Raw genomic sequence first — 19,821 nt, 5'->3', positions numbered from 1 at the left:
TAAAGGCATGCCTGAAATGGTGGGACAGCAATATCAGTCTGAGAGAGGGACTATCCCTAGCAGTCAAGAACCCAAACCACGTGTTGTTCTCAGACGCGTCGGATTTGGGTTGGGGTGCGACCCTGGACGGTCGGGAATGCTCGGGTCTGTGGACCTCAAGTCAGAAGAGCATGCACATCAACGGCAAGGAGCTACTGTATTAGCAATCCACTTGGCCTTGATGAAATTCGAAAGCTTTCTTCGAAACTAAGTGGTAGAGGTCAACTCAGACAACACCACAGCTTTGGCGTACATCTCCAAGCAAGGAGGCACACACTCCCTCACGCTGTACGAGATCGCAAGGGACCTTCTCATATGGTCAAGAAATCGAGGCATCTCCCTGTTGACGAGATTCATCCAGGGGGACTTGAACGTCTTGGCAGACTGTCTCAGTCGGAGGGGTCAGGTGATACCCACGGAATGGACCCTCCACAAGGACGTGGGCAAGAGTCTTTGGGCTACTTGGGGTCAACCCACCATAGACCTCTTTGCCACCTCGTTGACCAAAAGGTTACCAATCTATTGCTCACCAGTCCTAGATACAGAAGCAATCCACATAGACGCGTTTCTACTGGATTGGTCTCATCTGGACTTATATGCATTCCCACCATTCAAGATAGTCAACAAGGTACTGCAGAAGTTCACCTCTCACGAAGGGACAAGGTTGACGTTGGTTGCTACCCTCTGGCCCGCGAGAGAGTGGTTCACCGAGGTACTTCAATGGCTGGTAGACATTCCAAGAAGTCTTCCTCTAAGGGTAGATCTCTTACGTCAGCCCCACGTAAAGAATGTTCATCAAAGCCTCCCCGCGCTTCGTCTGACTGCCTTCAGACTATCGAGAGACTCTCAAGAGCTAGAGGCTTTTCGAAGGAGGCAGCCAGTGCGATTGCGAGAGCTAGGAGAGCTTCTACCATCAGAGTATACCAGTCGAAGTGGGAAGTCTTTCGAGATTGGTGCAAGCCAGCATCTATGTCCTCTTCCAGTACCTCTGTAGCCCAATCGGAGATTTTCTTTTACTTCTGAGAAATGTTCGCTCCCTCTCAGCTCCCACGATTAAGGGCTACAGGAGCATGTTGGCTTCGGTCTTTCGTCATAGAGGCTTAGATCTTTCCAACAATAAAGATCTCCAAGATCTCCTTAAGTCTTTCGAGACCTCTAAGGAACGTCGTTTGGCAACTCCTGGATGGAACTTAGACGTGGTCCTAAGGTTCCTCATGTCAAACAGGTTTGAGCCATTACATTCAGTCTCCCTGAAGGATCTCACCCTCAAGACGCTTCTCCTAGTGTGCTTGGCTTCGGCTAAAAGGGTCAGTGAAATTCATGCCTTCAGTAAGAACATCGGCTTTTTCTACAGAAAAAGCCACATGTTCACTTGTACTTGGTTTCCTGGCCAAAAAATGAACTGCCTTCTCGTCCTTGGCCTAAGTCTTTTGATATACCTTGCCTGTCAGAGATCGTAGGCAACGAACTTGGAAGAGTGCTGTGTCCAGTTAGAGCTCTTAAGTTCTACTTAGCTCGTACTAAGTCCTTACGAGGTGGATTTCAGGCATTATGGTGCTCAGTTAAGAAACCATCATTGCCTATGTCAAAGAATGCTTTGTCATATTTTATCAGACTTTTAATACGAGAGGCTCATTCTCACTTGAATGAAAAAGACCGATGCTTGCTTAAGGTTTAGACGCACGAAATAAGAGCTATAGCAACTTACGTGGCCTTTAAGCAAAATAAATCTCTGCAAAGTATTATGGACGCGACCGTTTGGAGAAGCAAGTCGGTATTCGCGTCATTTTACTTAAAAGATGTCCAGACTCTTTACGAGGACTGCTGCACACTGGGTCCATTCGTTACAGCGAATGCAGTAGTGGGTAAGGTTTCTACCACTACATTCCCTTAATTCCAATATCCTTTTAATCTGCTCTTGAAATGTTTTTTTTAATTGGGTTGTACGGAAGGCTAAGAAGCCTTTCGCATCCTTTTTTGATTTGGCGGGTGGTCAAATGTCATTTCTTGAGAGCGCCCAGATTAGGGGTTTGATGAGGTCCTGTTGTATGGGTTGCAGCCCTTGATACTTCAGCTCCTGGGAGTCTTTCAGCATCCTAAGAGGATCGCTGGGCTTCGTGAGGAAGACAGACTAATGAGGCAGAGTAATCGTCTAAGTCAACTTCCTTACCAGGTACCTTTATATATTTGGGTTTTGTTATGATATAACTATCAAAAACTCTAAGCATATACGCTGTAAACTTAATTAACTCTGGTTTCTACCCACCACCATGGGTGTGAATCAGCTATTATATATTCACCGGCTAAGTTAAATATTTAAAAATGATATTTTAATTATAAAATAAATTTTTGGATATACTTACCCGGTGAATATATAAATTAAAGGCCCCCCCTTCCTCCCCGATAGAGACCCAGCGGGATGAGAAGAATTGGGTCTGTTTACATGTATATGCGGTATCTGGCCGATAGTTGGCGCTAGTGGGCACACCCGCAACCTTCATAGCGATCGCTCGCGAGTTTTTGTGTTTTTTCTGTCGAGCCGCCGGAGGCTCAGCTATTATATATTCACCGGGTAAGTATATTCAAAAATTTATTTTATAATTAAAATATCATGTTGCTGCCACTGAGTCATAATAGGATAGGTGCTGCCTTCCTCCTTTGTGTTTTCCTGATCCCAGAGGGTGCTAAGGGTGTCCCCTGTGGTCTGTCTCTCCATGGGACGTCGTCTAGGCTTGCACGATCCCGTAGAAGACAAATTTTAATTCTTCTTTCTCCTGTGTGATTTCTAGACTGACTTTTAGGAGTCACATATGTGGGACTACGAACATTCTCTCCCAGGATGCACGCGAATGGACAGTGCAGGACCAGAAACCTCCTTTCTAGAATTTAGTGTTGAGAGTTGTCCCATAGTGAGAAGAAACATCTGCATAGACAACTCTAGGGAGGTTTCTGGCACTGTACTGGGTATGGGTGTTGACACACCTTTCTTCCTACACGAATACAGTCTCGGATCCTTTAATAGGTGGGTAGCGGGGGAGCCCATCCCTATCCCAGCACACTGAGTGGTCCCTTTGACTTCAGCCGTTGAGTAGTATACAGTGGTACCTCTACATACGAATTTAATCCGTTCCAGAACCAACTTCGGATGTAGAAAATGTTCGGATGTCGAAACGAATTTTCCTATAAGAATACATTGAAATAGGATTAATCCGTGGTTGAGCCCAAAAACCTATGATAACTTCTTAATAAACTACCACACATAATTTCCCATGAGAATAATGCACACTAAATTAGATAATAGACATGTATAAAAGAAGAATTAGCAAAAAATGATAAATAAGAAACGGGTTTTTAGCGTCACTTTAACTTAGAAACTCCAGCGCAGGTGTTGGGACCAGTAAGAAGGCAAGTAGATCCTTAAAAACATACAGTACTTCGGAATGTGTTGACTCACTTCCTCTTCCAAGGGGAGGAGAGTCCTTGGTACAATTAACCCATCTGCTCCCGATTCAGGTCCTTCCCCCGGCTGAGACAGAAATCACAGAGAGTGAATTGGTGTTCTTAAAAGTACTGGCACTTATTAGACAGGTCAACGTATTGAGAGAGGCAACCATAGGTCGAATGAGAGGTGGAAAGACCTCAATTCATCAGCTATCCCGCACCCAACAAGGGTTGAAGCCCACCTTGGAACTTCCCATATCAGAACAGCATTCCCTTTAGGCTTACATAAGCAAAGGAGCCACTGTTTCACAGACCTTTTACATGTTAACAAAGCAGGTACTCACTTGGAAGTTGACAACGCAGTAAAACTGTCAGAAAGATTCTTCCAGACAGGAGGACTGTTAGAGCAGACACTCTTGATCATCAGGGACATGGTGTAGGGGTCAGAAGTAATGCTGTGAGTCATCCTCTTGTAATGAAGTGGCTACAATTACAGTGCCCTACCTTGGATAAAACTTGACCTCATAGTATTTATTTATCATATGCATTTCTATTCCTGGTTTTATTATCCTTATTATCTCTCTCTCTCTCTCTCTCTCTCTCTCTCTCTCTCTCTCTCTCTCTCTCTCTCTCTCTCTCTCTCTCTCTCTCTCTCTCTCTCTCTCTCTCTCATATTTCAAATAGCTATGGAAGGTTTGAAATATTTAAAAGAGTTTCAAGATGTTGGGAATTTGGATATTTTTCAGGAATGTAAAAGACTGGTTAAATGTTATTCTTGTGGTACTTTTAAACCAGAATCAAGATACATCAGTATTGAACCAAATTGGTGATTGAATAAAGAAGTAAAGAACAATAAAAGGATACGCTATCTTAGTTAAATTATAATGAATTATATTGGAAGCACTTCAGGTTTTGAATTCAATTGAATTATTTATTTCCAGAGAAACTTTAAAGATGTCTATAATATTCTCTGTATTAAATCTTTTCTTTAATTTTTTTCCAACTGTATTGATTATCATTGTGATTTTGGAATTCAGGATTTTGATATGGAAAGAGAAAAATAGCCGCTCTTAGCTAAGAATATTTTATAAATTTCCTGTACCTGAGTACTTTGTTTTTCTATTAATGAAGCTCTTATTTACAGCTAGTCAGGCTGCTGCACAGAGAGCTGGTGGAGGAGCTGCAGGAGCTAAGCATTCGGCAACTAATCAGAAGTTAGGTATGAGTTTAGAAGAAGCCAAACAAATCATCAACGTTGAGGAGCTGGATGTTGAAAAAATAAAAAAGAATTTTGATTATTTATTTTCCGTCAATGATCGAAAGCAAGGGGGATCGTTTTATATACAAAGTAAGGTGAGTATTGAAGAGAAACATTTATAGATGCATATTCTGTTTATTGTATTTTTTTCACTATTAGAGCTTTACATTCACAAAACAGCGAAGGATAGAAATTCTTTCGTAGCATGTGGGATTTTAAGTGTTTTATTGAAGAGCATTAGTAGGATTTTATGATGATGATATGAATTCACTTAACTAGGAGATGCCTCATTGAATATTCATATGCACAATCATTTGTTCCAACACGGAGTACTTACCTCGAACTACTTTCTTAGGAGTATCTGGGATCTCCTCCCAACCGACCAGAGTTTTGTGTAGTTTACCCTAGTCCTGTTTTCTATGAGGGGTAACCTCTGGTGGAGTGATATACGCCCTGAGGCTAACCCCGGGTCAGAGAGCATGCTTGCTTAGGTCTCGATCTCCAGTAAGTTCTCTGGTCGCGTCGCGATAACATCTCGACGCTCTCTCCTTACCCAGTGCGACCCTTTGTGTCCCCGACCCCCTTTGTGTCTCACGTGGTCCCCACATGGACCCATTGTGTTCATTCTATACCCTTTCTTACCTTTCGTAGTGTAGGGGCAGCTTGTTTTTTCAGCGTATTGTTGTCTGTTATAACTAAATTATGGGTCCACTTGTCATTGCTGTCTTTGCCAAATGTATTTCGGTTACCAGGTATTACACTTCCTTAGTGATATTTTACTGTGAGTAGATTTTGTTCATATACAGTAATACCTCGGTTTACGAGTAACTCAGAATACGAGCATTTTGGTATGCAAGCTTGAAATTTCAATTTGGTATACGAGCATTGTATCAGTCTGAGCAAAAATTTCCATCCGTTATTTGCATTTTTCATGGGAAAATGCTAATGTTACTAGCAGGTGCTGCGCAGAAAACAACCACACTGCACCCATACATCACCCCTGCAGCATTCACATGATTTTAACACCATTTTGTTTTGCCTTTGCTAGACCCCTCCTCCTCTCCCCCCGACCTTAACTCTTTCACTTGCTCGGCAGTACTCATATCAGCATCACTTTAGGTTATATTGTGAACATCTTTGATAGTGTTCTTGCATAAATTTGTGACCACGTGTTCTTTACAGAAGTTTGATTGCTATTGGTCACCATCTAGTAAACTGTAACAGTACTGTACAATACAGCATCTAGACAATGGCCCCTAAGATGATCAACAATGAATGAAAGAAGATGATTACCTTAGAGATGATAAAAAGAAATTATCAAAAAACATGATGAAAGTGTGCATGTACAGACCTGGTCAAAATGTACTATCATATAATATCAACATTTAACACAATCCTGAAGAAGAACAAAGAAGTCAAAGCAATTGATACTACAAAAGGGTTGCCTTCATTGACAAAACAACAGCCACATCATCTAGACAACATCAAGAACTTTGAGAAGCAGTTAGCAGGATATACAATAAGCGAGAATGAAATTTGTGAAAAGCAAAGTTTTTGTATGCTAACCTTGTTAACCCTTTAACCCCCAATGGACGTACTGGTACGTTTCACAAAACTCATCCCTTTACCCCTATGGACGTACTGGTACGTCCTTGCAACAAACTGCTATTTACATTTTTTTTTGCATATTTTTAATAATTTTATGAGAAACTTCAGGCATTTCCCTAGAGAATAAGACCAACCTGACCTCTCTATGATAAAAATTAAGGCTGTTAGAGCAATTTTGAAAAATTATACTGCAAATTGTGCTTGAAAAAAAAAAAAAACGGCAGGGGTTAAGGGCTGGAAAGTTCCAAATAGCTTTGGGTGTAAAAGGGTTAATAAGGAGCCAAGTACATCATGGGGCCAAGAAGAAGGAACATTCAAAGTGAGCCGTGTCTGATTTGAAAACTTCAAGGGAAGAACAATCATTCATAGTGTTGTGAACCATGTTGCGGCTGCGAGCTTCAATGTCAAGGCAACATAAGCATTGTTGTAAAGTTTGAAAGGTTCATGGATTCTGAGTCTTACATGCTACAGCAAGTGTTCAACTGCAACATGACTGGTCGGTTCTGGAAGATTATGCCCAGGACCTTCATTACTTCAGGAGAGAAGTCGATTTCCAGTCACAGGCCCATGAAAGACCGTCTAACCCTGCAGATCTGTTAATGCCAGCAGAGATTGCAAAATCAAACCTCTCCTGATGTATCATTCTGAGAATCCACGAGCCTCTTAAGAAGTGCAAGGGCCAGAAGATGACCTTAATGTTATGTGGAGGTCAAACAACAAGGCATGGGTGACATGCCTTTTGTTTGTCAAATGAGTCAATGAGGTTTATGGTTACGAGGCCAAAAGATACCTCATGGACTTTTTGGTATGCGTAACAAGGTTTAGTGAGGTGCAGGGACTCCTTGTTTTTGGTACAAACCTATTCAAAATAAGGAGCTCCCAGGTAGCCAAAAAGTTAGATTGCCAGGGACATCCACCCTATTAATGGGTGAGTCACCCTTGATAAATAGCGTAGGTTTGTATTCCAGTTACGGAACAAATGACAAATTCGTAGATAATTTGTATTTTTCCTAATGATACAAACCTTAAGCTGTTTATACAAACTTACCCGCCAGCCATATCCCCCTTGAAGTCCTACCTCCAGGCAAAGTGAACTAAATCACAGGTGTGTTAGTGCGAGCGGTAGCAAGCTACCACCCCTTACCCCCGCTAACTAGCGGAATGGGTAGCTAGCCCTTGCAAAATTTGAATGGCTCATCATTTCAGCTTTGCCAAAAATAATACCCCTAATAGATAGCTAAAGGTTTGTATCGTTAGGAAAAATACAAATTATTTACAAATTTTTCATTTTAATAGTTATTCTCATATCCCTTGGGTTGGTAAACATGACGTTAGGCTATATGACATTGAGTGTAGGATGGACTGTTGCTGTCTTACTGAAGTGAATATCATAGATAAGTAGGTACAGTAGGGTCCCGAATTACACGTGTTCTAATTACGCGATTCCTCAATTACGCGATCGATAGTTTTAAAAAATTAAATTTCCTGTATCTACGAGGCTGTTCAAAGTTCGCGAGTCAAGCACTACAAAATGTATCAAATCTATTGTCTTTTTAAGTATATTGGTAGCCCTAAATACGGTGATTTATAATAACAATATCAACATTACATTTCATTAACATAATTTCATAATGAATAGCCTATTTAAGGATAAAATTCCACATCAACAATGAAATCAACTGTTAACTGTGCGAGTCCAGCTGACAAAATGTAAACAGAAATGTGGTTACGTTCTCGGCAATCTTTATCTTTCTCCAACCTTACGATAATTGTAATGGTAGTGTTAATGATGGTATATTAAAGCATTATTTTTGTTTAGTACAGTATATTTAAAAGCCCTATTTTTCCCTCTGGGCGTTCAAGGTTTTCACGAGTAGACTGGGTTCGTTTATCGGCAGTGAATAGCCTAAACTTCGGTAACGAGTCGTCAATATTTTGTCATATTTTAAACAGTATACATTTGATTTGCAAACATTAATCAAATGTATACTGTTTAAAATATGACAAAATATTGACGACTCGTTACCGAAGTTTAGGCTATTCACTGCCGATAAACGATAACAAACCCTTTAATGCAAACTAACTGTATCCTTTGATATTCCTCTATATTTATCACGAATTCCTTTTATACCTCCTCAGACACTCTTATTTCAAATATCTAAATTATTCTTATCACAACTAACACCATCTAGTCATTTTCATTCCATTATATCTATTATTCCTCTGGATCTTATTCCCTTTCCTTATTCTGTTTATTCGATGGGATTCGTTTTTCCCTTTACCGTCTTTCAGAATCTATTTTTAGCCACTGGCAACCAAATCCCCCCTTCCCCCGTCTCCTACCGTCTCCCCTGCGAGTCCACCCAGCCTATCTCATCACTCCCCCCCTTCATCCTCCCCTGCTAGGTCTGTAACCTTCTGCGTCATAATCTCTCTCTCTCTCTCTCTCTCTCTCTCTCTCTCTCTCTCTCTCTCTCTCTCTCGTTATACAATACGTACAAATAGATGAAGAAACCAAAATCGGTTTTCTTAAAGTGTCAATTAAATACAAAACGAAAAAATTATACCGTGTATACATCCATTTCAATCATAGCTTAAAATACGGTAACCGATTTCGTCCGCAAACCACTATTTTTTAGGAAACACCATTCTATTCCAGAAAATTTTTACTCTAAATGTCAATTGCGCTATAATAAAACATGTACTTATGTTGTTAAATTTCGGGTGTGTTTTAAAAATCGAGTATTGCTAACTTATTTTTGTTTTACTTTTGGCTGTGATCACATCAGCTGATGTCTAGCTTCCGCGCGAATACAATAACAAAAATTGTTTACACCATTTCTTAACTTATTCAAACCATCTATACAGTTAATATTACATAAACACCAATGTGTTATAACCTATCATATTTATTGTTTACATAAAAACCAATGTGTTATAACCTATCATATTTATTGTTTAGTACTTTAAAACCATCTCTCTCTCTCTCTCTCTCTCTCTCTCTCTCTCTCTCTCTCTCTCTCTCTCTCTCTCTCTCTCTCTCTCTCATCGAACGTTATAGCGGTAACCTAATTGTTCGTTGGCTTTAAAAATAGGCCTAGTACTTTCTTCTTTTACATTTTTTGCATATGGATCCATAATTGAGGTGGGTACAAGTTGACTTATAACTGAAGTTAGGAAAAGTATTTTGGATATGGAAAGGACAATTATCTTTCGTAACAGTTTAGAATTATCGTAAGTTATCACTCTGTCATTAGCGGCAGTTTGCTATTGTGGATTAAACGCATAAGGAAAAAAAATTTCCAGCTTTGATACGAATTTAGGAATTTATATGGATACGGTAAGTAAAATATTTGTAATAACATAATGTTTACTAAATGTTTGTAATATCATTAGTTATGACTTAGATCATGTGTGTTTAATGCATTCGTTTGTTTATTATGATCGATGATGGAGCGTAAACAAATGGAAGGTTTCCGTTTCAGGCGGCATCATAAAGAAAAACATTTCATAAATGGCATTCATTTCATTTATTTGAAAGTTCTAATAAAAAATAATTAGAACATTGGTAAAAACAAATTCAACATATAATCTATACTTGGTAAAATTGCTGTCAATTCAAAAACACAGATGTATAAATGCGTCTGTTTCTTCGTTGTGATCAGAGATAGACGTAAACAAAACATTGGTTGTCGTTTTCTATTGTGCTTTTTTAGCGTGTTTAGGAAACGCATGGTATAAAATCGCCTTTATTTTGATAATTCTGGATTTTCAATCATACAACAAGCTAGTCTATAGAGTGATGGTTTTGCTATTCACCAGTTGTATTATACAATAGATATGACAAACATTAAAATTTGTCTGTATTTTGGGTTGTGTTATAACGGGAAATATATGGTGTTTACACTTATCCTGGTTGTAATTTTAACCATTTTTCAAGTTATTAGAACTTTAAAGTATATTAAATGTTTTATTTATTTACAAGAACAATTTGATATTGTAAAGAGATACAGTATACTACAAAGAAAGTATTGGAAATGGGTAGTAAACACATTTGAATAGGCAAATTGCTGGTTGCCATGGCCGCAATGGAATTATTTCTGTTAGTTGTGTGTTTCGAAATTCGCGATTTTCCATTTCCACGAGGTCATTAATCGACCAAATTCTCGCATAATTCGGGACCCTACTGTATTTGTGTTGTGAGCCGGTCTCTCTTACTTTGGTGGTCGTTATAGAAATGGGTTTGGAGACTTCCTTACCCCCTTCCAAGAGAGTTTATAATAAGGATTTTTTATTTAAAATGTTTCTATTACAAATAATTGTTATTAACCAAGATGTATCCCTTTTGTCGGGTGCATTTGATTGTTCTGCTTATTGGGGAGGGCTTGGGGCCGTGAAAAATGTTTCATTCTTTTGGAGTGGATCAATTCCATTTAAAATTCAGAGCCTGAGACAGAATACCCAAGAGCCAAGGCTGTTTTCCTCCTTATCTTTCCTAAAGGTTTATAGTTATTAGTGTTATTACAAGCTAAAATACAACCCTGGTCAGAAAAGCAAGATGCTATATGCCCAAGGGTTCCAACAGGGAAAAATAGCCCTGTGAAGAAAGGAAACAAGGAAATGAATAAACTATAAGAAAATAATAAACAATCAAATACAAAATATTAAGAACATTAACACCCTTAAATTAGATCTTTCTTATATAAACTATATAAACTTCAAAAGAACAAGAGGAAGAGAAATAAAATAGAACAGCGTGCCATAGTGTACCCTCGAGCAAGTAGTTTAGTAAGTAAAAGTAGTCAGCCTCTGTAACATTAAGAGGGTTGTCATCCTAGATCCACTTAGTGTGTTATTTAACTTTTCATTTACTTGGACATTACCACTCAAGGGACATGTGACTGTTCTAGAACTTATGAATCAACATGGATTGATTTATCTAGACCATCTAGCTAGATTTTTAGACTTACGTAGCATACCAATACAGTACAGTAAGATTTGTTCTTAGATAAGAGGGAAAAGCAATGAAATCAGATTGCAGCACCAAAGGAAAAGGATCAAAAGTTAACCTTGTTGAATAAGAAGACACCAAAAGAAAGGGATTAAAAGTTGAATTACCCAATTAAAAGACAACAGAGGGAATGATTGAAAAGTTGGATGGCCAAAATTGAAGACACAAAAGGGAAATGAAAAGTTTGATTGCTTCATAATGGGAGGGAGAAGAGTCTGATTTCTAAAAGAGAATATAATAAAAGGAAAGGATGCAGAACTGGAAAGCTAGGCAAGGAGATGATAGGGACTGGATGTAAAAATAAATTGGGAGATACGACAATACTGTATAAGAATTTTTTTTAAATGCATTAAACATTTATTCAGTTTCAAAGGTAATTACATAGATAATTTCTTTAATCAACATTGAATCAGTAAATTACAATACGATACATAGCTCTCCTTTATATAGAAATGGCTTCCCAAATGAATCAGAACACCTGACTTTTTAACAACTTTACTACAATAATGTACTCAGAATTTTTGGGAAATGTTTTTGAAAGGGGGTTTGAAAATTGATATATATTTTCTTGTCAGTGATGAAACTATTCTGTTGTTAAGTGACAGTATTCTTAAGATTTTGGAGTGACTTGTCAGATACAGATATTTGGCTAATCTTCGGCTTTCCTCTTAGATTTGCGGAAGGCGAAGCTGTGAGCGAAGGTTTTGTTCAGATACATGGCAGATAAGTCCTAATCGACTATGGCCTGAAATACCCGCGATGGTAAATCCCTTCTTCAGAGGACCTGTTCGTCATTTCTCTTCCAATACTTTTAGCTGGGACTCTGTTCTTTCAGAGTCAAGTAGAAAAAAATGTGTAGAACGGTTGCAACATGCTGGAGCTCTAAGGAAGTTTCAGCGTGAGCCAAAGAGATATGCTGCTGTTCTTATACCTTTGTGTCATTTTGAGGGGGAATTGTCCCTTCTGTTTACTGTGAGATCCGCTACTCTTAGTAAGCATGCCAGAGAGGTAGGATTTCCTGGTGGAATGGCAGATCCTGGGGAAGACCCAATAGACACTGCTTTAAGAGAAACTGAAGAAGAAATAGGCATCCCTCGAACTGATGTAGATATTTGGGGAGTTACACCCGTGGTCCCAGGGAGAGATCAACAAGGAATCAGGGGTGTTCTTGCTTACATAGGCCATGTTGATCAACAGAACTTAAAGCTCTCAGAAAATGAAGTTGATTATGTATTTGCTGTATCACTTCAAAATCTTTGTGATCCACAGCATGCAAGACAAACACAGTTTAGGTCTAAGCAGATGAAAGGAGGGGGTTATGCCTTACCTGTTTTCACCGGCTCTAATCCACGAATTTGGGGTTTAACGGCTATATTGATCCACATGACTCTTCGGGCTCTACTTCCAAAAGTGTATAAGAATAATCTCACTTATTTACCGCCGCTATTGAAATAGATGTATGAAATACGAGTATTTATTTTTAACTAAGATCCATGAACCTAATTGAAAATGTCTTTCAATCTTTATATACAATATTTCAATATAATAATTTTGTTACAAAAGTAGAATAAGAGGCCCTTTATATTGTATATTTTACCATGGCTTTGAACTTAAATTTGATCAGGTTTTTGTGATTATTCTTTCAAAGTCAAGCCCATTAATGAAGTATGGTACTGTATTCCTTTACCATACCTTAATAATATACGTTACTGTACTATATATATATATATATATATATATATATATATATATATATATATATATATATATATATATATATATATATATATATATATATATATATATATATAATTTATTTTTGTTAATGATACATTTAGGAATTATAAATGATTCAGTTTTTTATTGGTATAGAGTATAATCTAGGTAATAGCACAACGTTCTTGTAATTTGGGAAATAGATTTCTAATCCTGTAATAAGATGAATTTACAGTGTTACCTAGTATGTATCAGACAAGCCTTTGCATGTAACCATTTTTATGTCAACTTTCTACAGAGAATGTTATAATCTTGGGCAGCTTGCCTGCTATCACGGATCCTCTTGTAGTGAGCATAGGCATTAGCATTAATTTGTATTGTCCTTATGCTTCCTAAATATCTTCACTTTAGTGATTATACTGTATCCTCTATGTGCATCTCACATACAGTATTTCAGTAATTGATCATGCTTTGGAAATCAGTGGAATTAGTTGGTTAGAAAATAATATTCAGGCAATAGTATGAGCCGCCCTGTTTTGTATTTGGTGGGCTTAGTCACGAGTGCGATGTCAGTGGGTAAGACTGAATGTCCTACTCATGTTTTTTTTAGATTACTGTGTGAATGTGTTATTGTTCATGTTAGAATCCATCAGTATTCTTCTAAAAAGGTTTTACTTCATAAATACAGTGGCACATACAGGTAGAATTTAATCCCATTTTAGTCTATAGTATTGAGATGAGGCTCATTATTATTATTGTTATTATTATTATTATCATTATCATTAAACAGATATCCAGATCATTGATTTAGCATTCATGGCTCACACAAAACTGGTCTGAAGAGTTTTTTCATAATAGTTTGATTTAGTCTTATATAACTTGAAACTCCTTGAAAAGTTAATTGATAAATCAGAATGGAAATTTCGATTTTGATCTGTATTAATGTTTGGTAATAGCTTTTTTTTTATATCCTAGTGAACGTAAGTACAGTATTGTACTTCTACCTCAGAATATTGATGTGGAGTGTGTTGTTGCCAGAGATAGAATACAAAGTTAATTTATTTCATAGTGTTGTGTTATTGAAATTTAGTTTTAGAGATTTTCCTCTATATTTCCCATAAAGGTATCTAGATGTATATGATGATGTTTTTTTTTTTACAGTGCATTAACTGTATTCTTGTAAAAGCTCAAAGTATGATTTGATAGTATGTTTAAAGAGTGACACATGTAATTGGGAGCGAGTACAGTAGATCACCTCATTGTACATTTTTCAGTTGTTATCCTGTGAATTTCCATTAAATATTTGAATCTTAATTCCTCAGATTGTTCGAGCTAAAGAAAGATTAGATGCAGAGCTGGAAGATATTGCAGAAGCATCCAGGAAAAGAGAAGTAAAAGATGATTCGAACACATGAGTTTAGGTAGATATTTAATTAGAAGGATGTTTTAATTAGGTTAAAATTAAGAGGTTCTTTTGTCAGTTGAACTAATCGAAAATACTGTACTGGGATGCACTATTATACCAACTTCAGTTGTTATCATATAGATTTAAAATATTTTAAATCTTTAGTGGATTGCTGCCAGTATGCAGTTTGTATAAACATGTATTCTAGTTTGTTCATAAGAAATTGTTGTAAATACAATAAAGTATAATTTTGTTTTCTATTATTTATATAAATTCCATATATTTGAAAGTTGTTCCTCAGTGAAATGTCATGTTGATGGGTTATATATGACCTCTAGCATATGTGTCATATGAAGATTACCAGGATTTTTAATTTCTTGATTATTTTTGTCTTGCTCTTAAATTTATAATTGAGAAAAAATAACCTTAGAAGGAAACAAGTTTTTTTTTTTTGCTGTACATAACTTTAATTACCGTATAACTATGTGTAGCATGAAAGATTTTTACTAAGTGTCAAAATATGCAGTTTTCTTCCTAAGATTGGGAAATGATCTGTCAATCAGGATAAAATTGTGTATTTCTAAATTATTCTCATCTGGGTTATGTTCCTTTTTTCTTCCACAAAGTGCACCTTGGTTTCAGGTAAGACCATGATAGTTCAAAGTATTCTGTGAAGAAGATCATTGCTGCAATATATGCTCCCACTCCCAGAATCAAAAGAGGTCCCTGAAAATGCACTATGGTGAGAGGCTTGGGATCATCACTTTTGCCATATGTAATCATCGAGAAATTCTCGTCAGAGTTTTCTTGTTTTAACTTATCGAGAGCTAATCCTTGGCGATTTTTCTGTCGTCCTAATCTCCTTGCATCTTCCAGCCAGTTGTGAATCCATTTGTCATAGAATCCACCCTGGAAGAGACAAAGTACATTGCAGAGTTATATAATTTAGTAGCTAACATCATAAATTACCCCATAAAAGCTAAAGGAATGAAAAAAAAAAGGCTTTATGCCAAACTTTCGTTAACTCTTGAGTATGGTAAATCCTAGAGAGCAGTTACTTATTGTCGCATTGTAGGCATTACATTAGTGTCTTTGCAGTGTTCCTTGGGCCTGAGTGGCCTCTGTTTTACAGCATATCCTTCTACTTCTCATCCATTCTTCCAATTTGCTATCCAACCTCTTCTAGCTTTTACGTCATAGCGTAAAAGCAAGGTTCCAACCGCCCACAGTTGCACCTGGTTGCAGAATGGGCTCACAGGCCCCAGCTCCAGGCTATATAGCCCAAATTCATAAATCTAATCAAATTACCTAGTGTTACTTAGTATTGAATTATTTTTGTATTTCATCTGTAATTATTGTAGCTTCTTAGAAACATCCCTGCCTGGCAATCTGTCAGACAAGAGTTCAAGGCCTGCTTGAGTTCGATAGTCTCTAGTAATGTCTGTAATTACATCATCCTTGTGAGCTAGCCAGGGGTGTTTGGGGGAATCTATAGGTTTACCTGGTGAGTCATCAGCAGCCATTGCCTGACCCTCCCTAGTCCTAGCTTGATAGAGAGGGACTTTGCTTTGATCATATGTATATATGGTCAGTCTATAGGACATTGTCCTGTCCCTTGCCTATGCCATTCATGAGTGACCTTTAAACCTAGTTTTACGTGATCAAATTTAAAAGAAAACAATAGCAAAACTGTTGTAAGGATGACTGTTAAAATTAAAACTAATAATGCTTCAAGTTTTAACAATTGTAATACAAATTAACAGATAACACTCATTCATGTCAATTGGTGACTGAAAATTAAAATGGAATGAATAACTGTTTTACAAGGCAGCTATAGTCGGAATAAACCTCCACTTCCCTTTATTAGTTTAGAAAAAAATCTTCATTCAATTATGAAACCAGAATAATGTACAGTACTTTAATTTTTTCTTCCACTGTGAATATTAAGTTTTTAAAAGCTTTTCTTTGACTAGACACACACCCAGCTTCATATATTATCCACTATATATATATATATATATATATATATATATATATATATATATATATATACACACTATATATATATATATATATAATTATATATATATACACACAGTATATATATATATATATATATATATATATATATATATATATATATATATATATATATATATATACAGTATATATATATATATATATATATATATATATATATATATATATATATATATATACACATATATATATTTAATATATATATATATATTCAAATTGTATGTTTGTCAAAAAGTCAGATTTACAGATATTGAACAAGAAGAACTGAAAAAATTACTACCTCTAAGAGAGCCAAGATAACAAAGTCAAAATTCTCCTTGAATGGGGCATCATGTGGTATTGGCCAAGCATAAACACTGCTCATCACCCCTTCCCGACCAATGTAGAACATGGAGGAACCATCAGCCTGTGTATGATGAATTGCGATTTGATGCTGAAGAAAGCGAAGAGAATCGATGTGAGGATATCTGAAACAGGTAAAACAGAAAATTGTATCTTTTAATTATGTAATTAAGTCTCTTCTGTCTTTTTAAAGAATATTATATTTTTCAAATTTAGGTATGTGTTTTGCTCTTAGTATTGAGTGGAATCAAAGACCAATTGCTTTATAAATTACCTCTCTAACTTCTGCCCTTGCATTGTATTTCTCTACAATAGTAAAATTCATCATATTTCACTCGATACATTTCAGCTTCTCAGTCTATAAAGCCAGTTAGCTGCGAGTCATAGTTAACCAATGCATATTTTGAACGGATTTCTTGCCTGTTTTGGTGACTGCATGGCTTTATGTTGTTTTTGGTTTGTATGGACCTCAAATTGAGACTAGGCTCTCCAATAAAACTTAACTCTTTCAGTCAGGAATATTGTATACTCAAATGTGAAATGTCAAAAGATTTAAAAAAAAAAAGTTGAGAATTCAGTAAGACATATTCTTTAAGTACATTATATATATATATATATATATATATATATATATATATATATATATATATATATATATATATATATATATATATATAGTAAATGCTGACTAGGTTCATCTGACGTTTCCCTGTGAGTTTAGTTTTACAAATTCACGCACATTATTTATATAAATGTATACAGTATTACCCAAGCTATTGCCTGTGTTCCGTTCCAGGATAGATGAAAAACCACGAAGTAGATACAGAACTCTAGTGTTTTATAAATTCTTCATTCAGTATTCATTTATTCATATATGTAAGCTTTTATAAATTCTCCTAACAGTTACAATTCCATTTATGGTGGACATATTTTTACATGTACGTAACTGAGAAACTTCAAATCTGAACACTCATTGGTTTACTGTACGTACTGCTCAGCGAAGCTATATCATTAACCAAAAATATATGTGTTTATTGTGGCTAAAAAGTACAGGTGTATCTGAAATAAACAGGATTTTAATAACACTGATGGTCCACCTAACTGTATCTATCAGTGTTGCATGTAATACTGTATTCACATACAGTATTATTTTCGTACATACTTTTAAAACAAAAATTACAGCGAATATACCTCTTCCTTTTTTTACATTTGTAAGCTCTTTGAGACTACCGTCAACACTTTCCAAATCAATTGATTATGACAAACTACCAAAGTATTTTTTTTTCTTTTGCTAAGAGATAATTATTACTGTACTCGAATTATACATTTTATTTTACCTTATAAAAGTATGTAGTTTTCAGTAATAATACTCTTCTCATATTTTATTAAGTGTCGATTTTAATGGCATATCGAAGTTTAAAGGTGTGTTATCCCTGTTGCCTATGCACCTTTACGATGCTTGATTTCAAAGCTTGTGAAATTGTAACTTTTCTTTCAATTGTTTGGGTAATTATATAATATATCAGTCATATTCTACTTAACATTATTTTTAACAGTAAAGGTATTTGTTTACTACCGGATGAAAGTTGAAATGCAAACCATACATCTGTTTCATCCAAATCGGTTATCTATAACAAAACAGTTGGTTTTTGTTCAATAATAATACTTGTATTATTCATTTTATATTGCTCGTTTGACTTGTTAAACTAGAAGCTGAAATAAAGAGGTGGAGAAATAGAGGTTAGTTCAGTGTATTATGATGTGGTCTCAAAAAAGGAACTTGCATGATACTTGAGATACATAATAAAAATATTTTTTTTTTAAAGGATGAGAGCTTGTTGCAAGCCAAATTTGCGACAATGCAAGTGTTACACAAGCATATGTGGTATTACTGTAATTTTATTTATTAATTTTAAGGCTCAATCATTACTACTTATAGCCAAAAATAATGAAAGTATGAAAATTATAGAACTCAAATGTCTTTAGAAAGCCACGATGTAGATTTACATATCTACTTATAAATCTGTGATGTACAGAGGGAGCGATAGATGAACTGCGATATGGCAAGGGTTACTGTGTATATAGATACTGTGTATATATATATATATATATATATATATATATATATATATATATATATATATATATATATATATATATATGAAATCTTTATAGTTATAGATTGATATGCTATTTATGAACCAAAATGACATTTCACATGTATGTTAGTAGGTATCTAAAAAGGTACAGTAGACTCAATGCCAGATATTTTATGGCAATTGTCCAAACTATGCATAAAGTGATTTAACACTTGTATAATGCAATGAAATAGATAACATTAAAACATTTTCTAGGAAAATGTGAATTATGATTAAACAAATTGGTGTCATTTATATAAGTCAATATTTATTTAAAGATTATTTCAAGGAATCTTACCTTGTTGACACCTTGCTAATACCTCTTCCATGATACAGTAATAACATGATGACTGCATGGTAGGTATTGAAATAATGGACTTTATTATCAAAATTCTATTATTCCCCTTTGATTACCATCTAAAGTTTTACATAAAACTCACCTGTAATTAGCAGTCATTTTCAGTCCTTTTTCAATATCTATTCCCACTTGCATCATATTTCCCAAGGCTTTTAATGACTCTACTTCCGATTCTATAAGAACGTCCTGGAAGGCTTTTCCAAAGGGAGGCATGGTCACTCTGTGAAAGTTTTTATATTTTCAAGTTATGGTGGATTGGCAAAGGATGAGATTAAAAGAGGGACCCCCCAAAAAAATCATGTCTTATCTGATTGCTTAAGATTATAAGTATGAAATGCTATTTTTATTTATAATTGAATTGCAAGAAGCTTATCTAGGAAGATTCAAAGGATTTAAAGTTTAAACCAATGGAATATTTTAGATGAGAGTTGCAAGCATAAAGTTCTCTTAGTATAAACCCTGAAA

At 35.8% G+C, this 19,821-nt stretch overlaps 3 protein-coding genes across 3 annotated transcripts in view; 2 read left to right on the top strand and 1 right to left on the bottom strand.

The window, feature by feature from the left end:
* Positions 1-13,047, top strand: part of LOC137639914 (mitochondrial coenzyme A diphosphatase NUDT8-like) — a 43,552-nt gene extending 30,505 nt beyond the window's left edge. The window contains exons 3-4 of the mRNA XM_068372198.1: positions 4,625-4,833; positions 12,030-13,047. Of these exons, the coding sequence (XP_068228299.1) occupies positions 4,625-4,833; positions 12,030-12,812 (992 nt within the window). The 3' untranslated portion in view covers positions 12,813-13,047. The remainder of the gene's footprint in view (positions 1-4,624; positions 4,834-12,029) is intronic.
* The window catches only part of Orp8 (Oxysterol-binding protein-related protein 8), a 732,808-nt gene that overhangs the window by 118,780 nt on the left and 594,207 nt on the right, over positions 1-19,821 (top strand). The window lies entirely within an intron of this gene.
* Positions 14,950-19,821, bottom strand: part of LOC137639393 (ionotropic receptor 93a-like) — a 36,815-nt gene continuing 31,943 nt past the window's right edge. The window contains exons 9-11 of the mRNA XM_068371667.1: positions 19,439-19,576; positions 16,799-16,985; positions 14,950-15,387 (exon numbers count right to left, since the gene is read on the bottom strand). Of these exons, the coding sequence (XP_068227768.1) occupies positions 15,079-15,387; positions 16,799-16,985; positions 19,439-19,576 (634 nt within the window). The 3' untranslated portion in view covers positions 14,950-15,078. The remainder of the gene's footprint in view (positions 15,388-16,798; positions 16,986-19,438; positions 19,577-19,821) is intronic.

Source organism: Palaemon carinicauda, chromosome 4 (genome assembly GCF_036898095.1).
Source record: "Palaemon carinicauda isolate YSFRI2023 chromosome 4, ASM3689809v2, whole genome shotgun sequence".
Lineage (NCBI taxonomy): Eukaryota > Metazoa > Arthropoda > Malacostraca > Decapoda > Palaemonidae > Palaemon > Palaemon carinicauda.
The sequence above is the reverse complement of the archived record's forward strand: the minus strand, read 5'-3'. Positions and strand labels throughout refer to the sequence as shown.